At 43.2% G+C, this 13651-nt stretch overlaps 1 protein-coding gene across 7 annotated transcripts in view; it reads left to right on the top strand.

The window, feature by feature from the left end:
- The window catches only part of CDIN1 (CDAN1 interacting nuclease 1), a 482433-nt gene that overhangs the window by 223882 nt on the left and 244900 nt on the right, over nucleotides 1-13651 (top strand). For all 7 annotated transcript variants that reach the window (XM_040333849.1, XM_040333848.1, XM_040333850.1 and 4 more), the window contains one exon: nucleotides 9429-9508. In XM_040333849.1, the coding sequence (XP_040189783.1) occupies nucleotides 9429-9508 (80 nt within the window). The remainder of the gene's footprint in view (nucleotides 1-9428; nucleotides 9509-13651) is intronic.

The raw sequence follows: 13651 nt of genomic DNA, 5'->3' as shown, positions 1-13651 counted from the left end.
CCCCACAAATAGAGATTTCTTTTGGTGGTATTTGATCACCTCTGGGATTTTTATTTTTTGCGCTAGAAACAAAAAAAATATTTATATATATTATGTATATATATATTTTTTTACATTCTGCTCTAAAACATATCCAATAAAAATCATATTTCTTATTCAGTTTAGGCCAACATGTATTCTGCTAAATTTTTTTGGTAAAAACAAAAACCCAGTTCGCGTATATTGATTGGTTTGCACAAAAGTTATAGGGCCTATACATATTTTTTTACTAGTAATGGTGACGATCAGCGACTTATAGCGGGACTGCAATATCGAAGGAGTGAGTATTACCGCGCTACCAAGAAGTGGGGGGGGAGGGGGTACAGCTGCGGCACTAAAGGTGTAGCAAACCAAAAAATATTGTGAAGAAAGGTAGTGCTGCGCTATAAAATAGGGGATGGGATAAACGTGTGGAGGAAGTGAATATGTGAAAAGATAGTTTGTCTATTGATTATATACCAATCCAATCAAAGACCTATAACCTCAAAAGTAAACATATTGCAGTACAGCTAAGCTAGCTGACAAGGGTGTATCAATTCAAAACACCAGTGCTATTAGATATATGCTCATAGTAAAGTGAAATACAATAATAAAATAATGTACTAATGCAAAATAAGGTGTACAACGTGCATAACACAACACATAGGTGGCTGAGATAGGCTAAGATAAAAGTCCATGCAGCAGAAACCTATGGGCATAACAAAAAAGGAAGATAAACAGGAGTCCAAAAAGTAATGAAAGTGCTGGTGTAGATGCCAAAATACAACATGAAGAAAATATGAGTTTCCAGTTTTCTCTTCAGAGTAAGTGAGGATGTCCCCTTACCTTACTGCTGTAAGGTAGCAGCATATAAACCCAAACACACTTTTTGATCGTATCTGCATAGGATGTTATCCAGATGGACTGCAATTAAAGAGACAGGTACCTCTCGGTAGTCACGTCCAAGGAGTGACAATGACTCGCACCCAGAGAGATAAAGTACCAATAGTGCAGTATCGTTTAAAAAGGTTTCTTTAACAGAAATACTACATAAGGGAACTCACATAGCTGTGATAAAATCAGGCATGTAAAAAGGATAGTGTGTTCGCCAACGTCACCTCCGGTACCTCTTGGTGGACTTTTTGTTACACTCTTACGCGTATTCGTCACTTCTCGTGACTTCTTCAGGGAGGTGCTTTTACTACTGGAAGACATATATCAGTGTTTCTGCTTTACAGTAACTCAGGATTCATGCCTTGTACTGACAGAATGACAATCTGCCTTGTTTACATAGACAGACTGGCACTCTGTCAGTGTAATAAATGATCAGTGGGTGCCAGTGGAGATTGGGTCTCGCACCCAAATTCTGGAAGTGCAGAATCGCATATATATATATATATACACACACACGTGATTCTGCACAGTACGCCCGCCCTGTAGCAGTAAATCTGCTATGGGGTGGTCGGCCAGTGGCTAAAGTAATACTAGGTGATTCTGCCATGAAGGTATTTGTTCATCAAAATTGTGTAATTCACATTAAAATAGAAAAAAACATATTTTTTTTATTTATTATAGTTTATTATATTTTTCAAACATTCACGTTTATTCAGTACAACCAAATATTACAAAAAGTTGCATGTTAAATGTAAAGTATGAACTGGCATGGTAAGAGTAGCAGTTGGCACATGTTCTTGTAATGGAACCTATATTGCCATAGTGCAAACTGTGTCCGGGTAAGTCGGGCAGTGAGCATCATGAGCAACTAATACATTTTGAAACTTAAAGTAGATCTAAACTTGATCACTAAAATCTTATACAAGCTTCAACAAGCTTATATTGCTTAACCACTTGCCGAACGCCGCACACACACATATAGGTCGGCAGAATGGCACCGGCGGGCAAATGGGCGTACCTGTATGTCCCTTTTGAATGTGACGCCTATCGTGCATGCCCTCAGGTCCCGCAAACTCGATGTTCGCCGGCGGCCCACGATTTTTGGCGAGGAGAGGCACAACGGGGAGATGCCTATGTAAACAAGACATTTTCCTGTTCTGCCTAGCAACATGAAGGAGCTACTGCTACCTTTCATCAGGAGCAGTGATCTCTGTCATGCTGTAGTGAGCCCCCCACAGTTAGAAACACTCCCTAGGACACACTTAACCCCTTGATCCCCCCCTAGTGTTTAACCCCTTCCCCGTCACTTATACAGTAATCAGTGGCTATTTGTAGCTCTGACCGCTGTATAAATCACAATGGTCCCAAAATAGTGTCAAAAGTGTTCACCATAATTTCGCAGTCCCGATTAAAAATCGCAGATTGCCACCATTACTAGTCAATAAAAAATAATAATAATAAAAATGCCATAAATCTATCCCCTATTTTGTAGACGCTATAACTTTGCGCATACCAATCAATATACACTTATTGCAATTTTTCTACCAAAAATATGTAGAAGAATATATATCAGTCTAAACTATGGAAGACATTTTTATTTATTTTTTTGGTTCAATATTATTTTATTAGTTTATATAGGTATTACAGGGATTTACCCTATATATGAATAAACCTGTACATGTAACATGGCCTTCCTCTGTACTGATACAAATAATGCCTTGTACACACGCCCGGTTTTCCTGTCAGGAAAAAAAACAAAGTTTTTCCTGACGTGATTCCTCTCCAGCCTGCCTTGCATACAGACGTTCATGCCAAATCCCGCCCGACCAAAGCGCAGTGACGTACAACATGTACGACGGGTCTATAAAGGGGAAGTTCCATTCAAATGGCGCCACCTTTGGGCTGCTTTTGCTGATCCTCCTGTTAAAAGTGTAAAAGTTTGGTGAGAGACGCGATTTTCAGTCTTCGTGCTTTTCAGTCCATTACAGCGTGATGAATGTGCTATCTCCATTACGAACGCTAGTTTTACCAGAACAAGCGCTCCCGTCTTATAACTTGATTCTGAGCATGCACGTTTTTTCCCCTCGGAAAAGCATACACAAGTACAGTTTTCGCAACGGGAAAATAACCGCCGGGAATCACGACGGGAAAAAATAGAGCTGGTTCTAAATTTTTTTGCGGGCAGATTTCTCATTGGGAAAACTAGTCGTGTGTACGAGGCATTAGAATGCTACTAAATAGAATGAATAAATCATTAGCACATATTATTAATATGGTGTATATCAAAATGATTACATTCTTGTATTGTAAAAATTGGAATACCAAAAATAAAATCTGTGTATATTAATGCCTTACAAACGACTTGAGCCTTTTCCCCCACACTGTATTGCAATGGTTTGAGTGTTGGTTTTTATGTAACTGGATCAAGAATATCAGAAACACAAAAATCAGATTGCAGCTGTCATTTTGCAATACAAGTCAGAGAATGAACACAAATGCATGATTGGCTGCTGCGGACAAATGTTTATTTTTTATTTACTGTTAATGTGAAGCCTAGTAGGTTATAACGCTCGCTAGTGGGGATTGATCAAGCAAAGGTGGACTGAGAATCCAAGACCTGCACCTTGTGTAAATTAGAGAGGGTTTTATCTCGCATTAAATATGTTACTCCAACATTCTGTCTATTCTGGGAGAATATGATCAGACTTGTGCTGACATGCTCTCCTGCACAGCCATTCACTGGGAAGATCTGTGTAATGCTGTTTCTCCCAAGCACACATGTTTTGCCCCGCTGGCAATCCCGATTTCGGCCACGATTACAGAGACATCTGTGCAGGTTTCTTCACAGATGTCAATGTAAATCGCGGTGAAATTGCAAAAAGTAGTACAGGAACTACTTTTTTAAATCAGTGCGGCGTCGCATCAATTAGGACAGTGTTATTGCCGGCAAATGCTGCCGATTTATGTCAAAACGCTTGTCAAAACGCAGCAGTGTGGACCAGGGCTATTTGAGATTTTATGTGATGGACCAACGCAAAATGGCACATAATTGTCAAGTCGAAGGAAAATGTATAAATGATTTTCAAAATGTCTCACAAATAAATATTTGAAAAGTGTGGCCTGCATTTGTATTCAGCCCCCTTTTACTCTGATACCCCTAACTAAAATCTAGTGGAAGCAATTTCCTTCAGAAGTCACCTAATTAGTAAATGGAGTCCAACTGTGTGTAATTTAAGCTCAGTATAATTACAGCTGTTCTGTGAAGCCCTCAGAGGTTTGTTAGAGAACCTTAGTAAACAAGCCGAATCATGAAAGCCAAGGAACACACCAGACAGGTTAGGGATAAAGTTGTAAAAAAGTTTAAAGCAGGGTTGGGTTATATAAAAATATCCCAAGCTACGAAGCACTGTTAAATCCATCATTCGAAATGGACAGACCTCACAAGGAGAGCATTAATCAGAGAAGCAGCCAAGAGGTAACTCTGGATGAGCTGCAGAGATCCACAGCTCAGGTGGGAGAATCTGTGCACAGGACAACTATTATGCCCTGTACACACGATCGGTTCATCCGATGAAAACGGTCTGATGGATTTTTTCATCAGATATCCGATGAAGCTGACTTTCATCAGTCGTGCCTACACACCATCAGTTAAAAAAACGATTGTTTCAGAACGCGGTGACGTAAAACACAACGACGTGCTGAGAAAAATGAAGTTCAATGCTTCCGAGCATGCGTCAACTTGATTCTGAGCATGCGTGGATTTTTAACCGATGGACGTACCCACATACGATCGTTTTTTTCTATCGGTTAGTTAACTATCAGATCATTTTAAAACAAGTTCCTAGTTTTTTAACCGATGGATAAATAACCGATGGGGCCCACACACGATCGGTTAGTCTGATGAAAAAGGTCCATCAGACCGTTTTCATCAGACAAACCGATCGTGTGTACGCCGCGGCATTAGTCGTGCATTCCACAAATCTGGCCTTTATGGAAGAGTGGCAAGAAAAAAGCCATTGTTGAAATAAAGCCATACAAAGTCCCATTTGCAGTTTACGAGAAGCCATGTGGAGGACACAACAAACATGTGAAAGAAGGTGCTCTGCTTTTTGGCCTAAAAGCAATATGCTACGTGTGGCGGAAAGCTAACACTGCACATCCCCCCCCTGAACACACCATCCCCACCGTGAAACCGGTGGTGGCAGCATCATGTTGTGGGGATGCTTTTCTTTAGCAGGGACAGGAAAGCTGACCAGAGTTGATGGGAAGATGGATGAAGCCAAATACAGGGCAATCTTAGAAGAAAACCTGTTATGCCCCACACACACAATCAGTTTTCTTGTCTGGAAAACTATCATGTTTACTATTGGACGAGAAAACTGGCCGTGTGTTGGCTCTCCAGCAGTTTTCACGACGAGAAATTCGCAGAGAATCACCACGAGAAAATTTAGAACATGTTTTAATTTTTCTCGTCGCGAATCGCATAGTTTTTTTTCCCTCTGCAGTTTTCCCATAGGGAAACACTGTGGTGGAGCCTACACACGGCCGGTTTTCTCGACCAAGAGAAAACATGTCGGGAAAACCGCCTGTGTGTACACAGGAAAAAGGGACCGAGCTGATCCTCTGTTTTCCCATCAGTGTTTTCACCGCCGAGAAACCCTGATCGTGTGTACGCGGCATTAGAGTCTGAAAAAGACTCGAGACTGGTGTGGAGGTTCACCATCCAGCAGGACAGCGACCTTAAACATACAGCCAGAGCTACAATGGAATGGTTTACATCAAAGAATATTTATGTGTTAGAATGGCCTAGTCAAAGTCCAGACCTAAATCCAATTGAGAATCTGTGGCAAGACTTCAATATTGCTGTTCAGACACTCTCCATCCAATCTGACAGAGCTTGAGCAATTTTTCAAAGAATGGGCAAAAATATCACTCTCTAGATGTGGAAAGCTGGTAGAGACATCCCCCAAAAGACTTGCATCTGTAATTGCAGTGAAAGGTGGTTCTACAAAGTATTAACTCAGGGGGGCTGAATACAAATGCACGCCACACTTTTCACATATTTATTTGTAAAATAAAATTGAAAACCATTTATCATTTTCCTTTTAGTTCACTATTATGTGACACTTTGTGTTGGTCCATCACATAAAATCCCAATAAAATACATTTACATTTTAGGTTGTACAAAATGTGGAATATTTCAAGGCACTGAATATGCTGGCTCCTTAGTAAATCTGTCTGAGATAATAGGAGTTGCCTCTGTGTGCCATGGTTAATAAATCCCCAAGCTTTCTTTGTTAAAGCAAAGTTAGACTTTACCAACTTTCTAATGGAAGTTCTCTACTTGAGATAAATGAGTATCATTTTCTTTTGCAAAGGAATTGGTATAAATTATATAGAAAAAGATTCATCTTTGGGATAAAGAGGTTGCATGCATTAAGTACATTGTTATTTAAATTGTTCAACATGTTATCATTTTTCCATGTGTGCTGTGTTTCCTCCAGTTGCCCTTGTAATAAATAATCAAGCACACTGGCCTGTCTTTAGAAAAACAGCGATGGCCTTTTTGCCTCTTGGGAGGTGACTTTGATGCCTCTGAACATGTTTACAAAAGTGAATTGGTGATTATCTTAGGAAATCAGAAAACAAGTCTTGTTCCAGGCTTAAGTAGAATGTACGTTTGGTTCCTATTCCTAAGAGGTTGCAAAAAAAAAAGGTCACACTAGATCCCAGTCTCTTGACGCTAGTACTTTTATGTACTGGAGTCAAAGGTCATATTCTTGGAATTTAAGATGCGTGTGTTGTCTCTAATTACTGTTACATCCATTTATTGTAATTCCACCAGCATGCCATTTTTTACACACAGCAAATCCTCACTAAATTACACATATTTGTTCAAGCTGATTTAGTTGTCACCTGTGTTTATCAAATCTGTAAAGGTTTGTTGCATAGAAATAGCTTACATGCTTTTCTAGGATAACACAGTCTGGAAAAGAAATAAATGGGAGAGGTTGCCCAGTATAAATAATAGTTGTGTACAGTGGTGGTGCGTCCATAAAGGTGCACGGACGTCGCTCCCTCTCTCCTGCCACCCCCTCTATCAGCAATAGATAGATTCATGCATTGCTGGGGGTGTTTTTGAAGCATCTGATTAGAGCCATAGGCTCTGTTACCCGTCACTTGATTGGCTGAAACGACAGGCGCTGTGATTGGACGCCTATCAGGGAGTAGAGGAGGATGGGAGAGGACATGGAGGACACCGCTCGCCACTGAGCATTCAATGGGCTCAGTGGGAGACATAGAAGAAGTGGAAGTGGATAGACAGCCGCACTCCAAAGGAACTTGAAGTAGTCTTTATTAATAAAAACTGGACATATAAATCCAAAAATACAGTCACATGAGGGGACAGCCGATGCGTTTCGCACACTGCTAGTGCTTAGTCATGGCACATTGGACTCCTGAGAGGTTCCTCTAATTGTCTGCTTAGATCCACCTGGAGCGGTGATTCCTTTTCCTGGGCTCAGTGGGAGCATTTGATGGCACAGTGGCGGCATTTGATGGGCACAGTTTAATGGCACAGTGGCAGTGTTTGATGGGGGTTTTTTTCCCCCAGAATTTTTCAGTTCATTTGCGTCCCTCAAAACATTTTGAGCACCAGGGGCCACTGGTTGTGTAACTGTACATGTCAGGAAGCACTTTTGATTATGGGTGGTCATTTCTTGATAAAACCAATTCCACAGATGCTATATCATCCAAGATTCAGTGCCTTTAGGTTGTTTTAGGGCCTCATGAGTCAAGCAAGCTAAAGGTACCTGTAACATGATTTTTGGGGGATGAGTGGGTATCTACACAAAAGAGACCTTGCTAAGGCAGAGCAAAGTCTTTCACCAGTTTTCTGGATAATCTCCATTAGTAATTCATTACAGCCACAGAAGGACATCACAATCTTCCTCTACACAGAGTGCTTTATCTGTCAATGAACAGGACTTCAGGGCACAACAACTTTGTTCATTTTAGTTTCACACTTCATATAGCAGTCTTACATTATCAGCAGTTGCAAACACAGAAGCACTATTTAAACCATTCACTGTGCTCAGACCAGAAACTTTCCCTCATTGTTCCAGCTCTGCAGAGAAGGGACATTAAAGTGTCCATGGCCAATAGTGCCAAACACCCAAGTGTCCATGGCCAATAGTGCCAAACACCCAAGTGTCCATGGCCAATAGTGCCAAACACCCAAGTGTCCATGGCCAATAGTGCCAAACACCCAAGTGTCCATGGCCAATAGTGCCAAACACCCAAGTGTCCATGGCCAATAGTGCCAAACACCCAAGTGTCCATGGCCAATAGTGCCAAACACCCAAGTGTCCATGGCCAATAGTGCCAAACACCCAAGTGTCCATGGCCAATAGTGCCAAACACCCAAGTGTCCATGGCCAATAGTGCCAAACACCCAAGTGTCCATGGCCAATAGTGCCAAACACCCAAGTGTCCATGGCCAATAGTGCCAAACACCCAAGTGTCCATGGCCAATAGTGCCAAACACCCAAGTGTCCATGGCCAATAGTGCCAAACACCCAAGTGTCCATGGCCAATAGTGCCAAACACCCAAGTGTCCATGGCCAATAGTGCCAAACACCCAAGTGTCCATGGACAATAGTGCCAAACACCCAAGTGTCCATGGCCAATAGTGCCAAACACCCAAGTGTCCATGGCCAATAGTGCCAAACACCCAAGTGTCCATGGCCAATAGTGCCAAACACCCAAGTGTCCATGGCCAATAGTGCCAAACACCCAAGTGTCCATGGCCAATAGTGCCAAACACCCAAGTGTCCATGGCCAATAGTGCCAAACACCCAAGTGTCCATGGCCAATAGTGCCAAACACCCAAGTGTCCATGGACAATGGTGCCAAACACCCAAGTGTCCATGGCCAATGGTGCCAAACACCCAAGTGTCCATGGCCAATGGTGCCAAACACCCAAGTGTCCATGGCCAATGGTGCCAAACACCCAAGTGTCCATGGCCAATAGTGCCAAACACCCAAGTGTCCATGGCCAATGGTGCCAAACACCCAAGTGTCCATGGCCAATGGTGCCAAACACCCAAGTGTCCATGGCCAATGGTGCCAAACACCCAAGTGTCCATGGCCAATAGTGCCAAACACCCAAGTGTCCATGGCCAATAGTGCCAAACACCCATTGAAAAGGAGAACCACACTATCCTAATGGCGACTCCTGCAGTCTTTCTCAAGATGTCCTAGAGAAGTTCCCACATCTCTGATCACTACTACACCAAAGCCACATACACTAGCGTGTCATCTCTTAATTGACTAAAGTGTTTTTCCCTATGTTATTGAAATTCAAATGCTGTACCTGTTGGATGCCTGTAGCTTTGTACCCTAGTTGCATAGGACATTTTTAATTCTCAACCTTTTTTAGTCCAATTACAGTATGTATGATTAAGTTACAGCATACCAACAAACATTTTGTGTTTACATATTCTGTTTTCTTTCAGCCACAAAACCTGTCTTGAATAGCATGCTGCGTGATCCATCCTTAATCCCAGATGCTGTCCTCGCCAACCAGGTACAACAGGTAATAACCCAACACTGTGCCAAGGAGAGAAGCTCCTTCACTCTCTAATTATGATTGCTGTAAAATCACTGAGATTACAAAGCATCCTAAATGTCACTAGATAACTTGCCCCAGGAATGTTTCCTATTTTTAATTGCTGCATTTTGTGTCGGCAATAACTGCGTGTGATCCTGTTTATCATGTCACATAGAGGACTTTTTCCCTTGGGATATTTAATGTTCAGTGCTGCTTAGCTGTGCTGTCTGGTGCTTCAGGTTAAGATTATGCAGTTTATTTCATATACTATAGATAGTTTGGATTTGTTCTTTTTTATATAAAACATATATATTGTAGTACAGCCTGAGATCACATCACAGAGCTCTGTATTGATGGATGTTCTCAGAAATGCGCCCCCCCCCCTCTCCTCAGATCACCAACTTCATGTGTGACCCTCACCTGAGAGTCAGGTGTGATATGAGGGAGTTCCTCGCATTGTCCTCAGTGTGGGGTCATAGAGGGGGCACAACGTCTTATAGAAGACCCCAATAGTGTCCCCGGAGTGTACAGGAAGTATGGTTACTCCGCACCCATTACATCCTGATCACCGTCATTGATTATCTTCTTACATTCGCCCCTGAAAGTGGGAGAGATATATTAGGCAACAAGTGAACATGTTGTCCCAGAAGTTAATATGTTGGAAAGCAGGGGGTGTGTAATGTATGGGAGCGTGTTGTATACAGGGGCACAAAGAGTACTTGGCTTGTTGTGTACTGGGGCGCGTAGAGTACGGGGGCGTGTAGAGTACGGGGGCGTGTAGAGTACTTGGCTTTTTGTGTACTGGGGCGCGTAGAGTACTTGGCTTTTTGTGTACGGGGGCGTGTAGAGTACGGGGGCGTGTAGAGTACGGGGGCGTGTAGAGTACGGGGGCGTGTAGAGTACGGGGGCGTGGCGTGTAGAGTACGGGGGCGTGGCGTGTAGAGTACGGGGGCGTGGCGTGTAGAGTACGGGGGCGTGGCGTGTAGAGTACGGGGGCGTGGCGTGTAGAGTACGGGGGCGTGTAGAATACGGGGCGTGTAGAATACGGGGCGTGTAGAGTATGGGGGCGTGTAGAGTACTTGGCTTGTTGTGTACGGGGGCGTGTAGAGTACTTGGCTTGTTGTGTACGGGGGCGTGTAGAGTACGGGGGCGTGGCGTGTAGAGTACGGGGGCGTGTAGAATACGGGGGCGTGGCGTGTAGAGTATGGGGGCATGTAGAGTACTTGGCTTGTTGTGTACGGGGGCGTGTAGAGTACTTGGCTTGTTGTGTACGGGGGCGTGTAGAGTACGGGGGCGTGTAGAATACGGGGCGTGTAGAGTACGGGGGCTTGTAGAATACGGGGCGTGTAGAGTATGGGGGCGTGTAGAGTACTTGGCTTGTTGTGTACGGGGGAGTGTAGAGTACAGGGGCGTGTAGAGTACTTGGCTTGTTGTGTACGGGGGCGTGTAGAGTACAGGGGCGTGTAGAGTACTTGGCTTGTTGTGTACTGGGGCATCATCTTGACGACCGTCAGAGGCCCGGGTGCGGTGTGACGTCACGCCCGGGTACCCGGAAGTAAATAAAGCCACAATGGCGGCTGTCGGCATGAGATGGGTGAATTTTTTTTCACGATCTCATGCTTTCCAGCCTGAAGGAGAGATGTGGAGTCTTATAGACCCCGCCTCTCTCCATAAAGAGGACCTGTCACAGTGATTCCTATTACAAGGGATGTTTGCATTCCTTGTAATAGGAATAAAAGTGATAAAAAAAATTTAAATGTAAAAAAAAGTAAAAAAAAAAAAATATATATATATATATATATATATATATATATATATATATATATATATATATATTTATTTTTAAACGCCCTTGTCCCCGTAAGCTCACACTCAGAAGCGAACCCGCATATAAGTCCCGCCCATATATGTAAGCGCCGTTCAAACCCCACAAGTGAGGTATCGCCGCGTGCGTTAGAGAGTGTGCAATAATTCTAGCACTAGAGTTCCTCTGTAACTCGAAAATAGTAACCTGTAAAAAAAAATTAAGAGTTGACTATGGAGATTTTTAAGTACCCAAGTTTGGCGCCATTACATGAGTGTGCGCAATTTTTGAAGCGTGACATGTCGGGTATCTATTTACTCCGCGTAAAAACATCATCTTGCATTTTTTCCAAAAAAATTGGGCTAAGTTTACTGTTTTGTTATTTTTTAATTCATGAAACCTTTTTTTCCCCCCTAAAAAAAGGCGTTTGAAAAATTATTGCGCAAATACAGTGCGAGGGGAAAAAAAGTTGCAATGACCGCCATTTTATTCCCTAGGGTGTCTGCTAAAAAAAAAATATATATATATATATATATATATATATATATATATATATATATATATATATATATATATATATATATATATATATATATATATAATGTTTGGGGGTTCTGATAAATTTTCTAGCAAAAAAATGATGATTTTTACATGAAGGAGAGAAGTGGAAGAATAGGCCCGGGGGAGAAGGGGGTTGAACTCCCGTTTTCTCCCTATTGTGGGATCACCAGTACAGTATTTGTAAATTGAAATCATTTCCCCTCTCAAGCGTCTCTTCTCCAGAGAGAACAAGTTCAGTGCTGGCAACCTAGTGAAGCTCTGTGAATACTTTCCGGATGTACTGTGTATGTAACATTGACATACGCTAATGAGGAGGCACTGATGTGCATGAATGAGGGGGCACTGATGTGCACTAATGTGGAGGCACTGATGTATGCTAATGAGGAGGCATCGATGTGCACTAATGAGGAGGCACTGACATGCACTAATGAGGAGGCACCGACATACGCTAATGAGGAGGCACTGATGTGCACTAATGAGGAGGCACTGACGTATGCTAATGAGGAAGGCACTGACATTCACTAATGAGGCGGCACTGATGTGCACTAATTAGGAGGCACCAACATGCACTAATGAGGAGGCACTGATGTGCACTAGTGAGGAGGCACTGATGTGAACTAATGAGGAGGCACTAATGAGGCACTGACGTGCACTAATGAGGAGGCACCAACATACGCTAATGAGGAGGCACCAACATACGCTAATGAGGAGGCACTGATGTGCACTAATGAGGATGCACCAACGTACGCTAATGAGGAGGCAGTGAGTTGCACTAATGAGGAGGCCATGATGTGCACTAATGAGGAGGCACTAACATGCACTAATGAGGATGCACCATCGTATGCTAATGAGGAGGCACCGAGGTGCACTAATGAGGAGGCACTGATGTACGCTAATGAGGAGGCACTGATGTGCACTAATGAGGAGGCACTGATGTGCACTAATGATGATACACTGATGTGCACTAATGAGGAGGCACTGATGTGCACTAATGAGGATGCACTGATGTGCACTAATGAGGAGGCACTGATGTGCGCTAATGAGGAGGTACGAATGTTCAATAATGAGGAGGCACTGATGTGCACTAATGAGGAGGCACTAACGTACGCGTACACCAAAGTTTGCTAATGAGAAGGCACTGATGTGCACTAGTGAGGAGGCATCGACATGCGCTAATGAGGAGGCACTGATGTTCAATAATGAGGAGGCACTGATGTGCACTAATGAGGAGGCACTGACGTACGCGAATGAGGAGGCACTGATGTACACTAATCATGAGGCACTGACGTGCACTAGTGAGGAGGCACCAAAGTTTGCTAATGAGGTGGCACCAGCGTGCACTAATGAGGAGGCACTGATGTGCACTAGTGAGGAGGCATCGACATGCACTTATGAGGAGGCACTGATGTGCACTAATGAGCAGGCACTGACGTGCACTAGTGAGGAGGCACCAACGTTTGCTAATGAGGAGGCACTGAGGTGCACTATTGAGGAGGCATCGACGTGCGCTAATGAGGAGACACTGATTTTCAATAATGAGGAGACACTGATGTGCACTAATGAGGAGGCACTGACGTACGCGAATGAGGAGGCACTGATGTGCACTAATAAGGAGGCACTGATGTGCACTAATCATGAGGCACTGACATGCACTCATGAGGAGGCACCAACGTTTGAAAATGAGGAGGCACTGATGTGCACTAATGAGGCACCAACATACGCTAATGAGGAGGCACTGATGTGCACTAAAGAGGAGGCACCAA

This window comes from Rana temporaria, chromosome 13, assembly GCF_905171775.1.
Source record: "Rana temporaria chromosome 13, aRanTem1.1, whole genome shotgun sequence".
NCBI lineage: Eukaryota > Metazoa > Chordata > Amphibia > Anura > Ranidae > Rana > Rana temporaria.
This window is presented reverse-complemented; position numbering and strand designations above follow the sequence as displayed.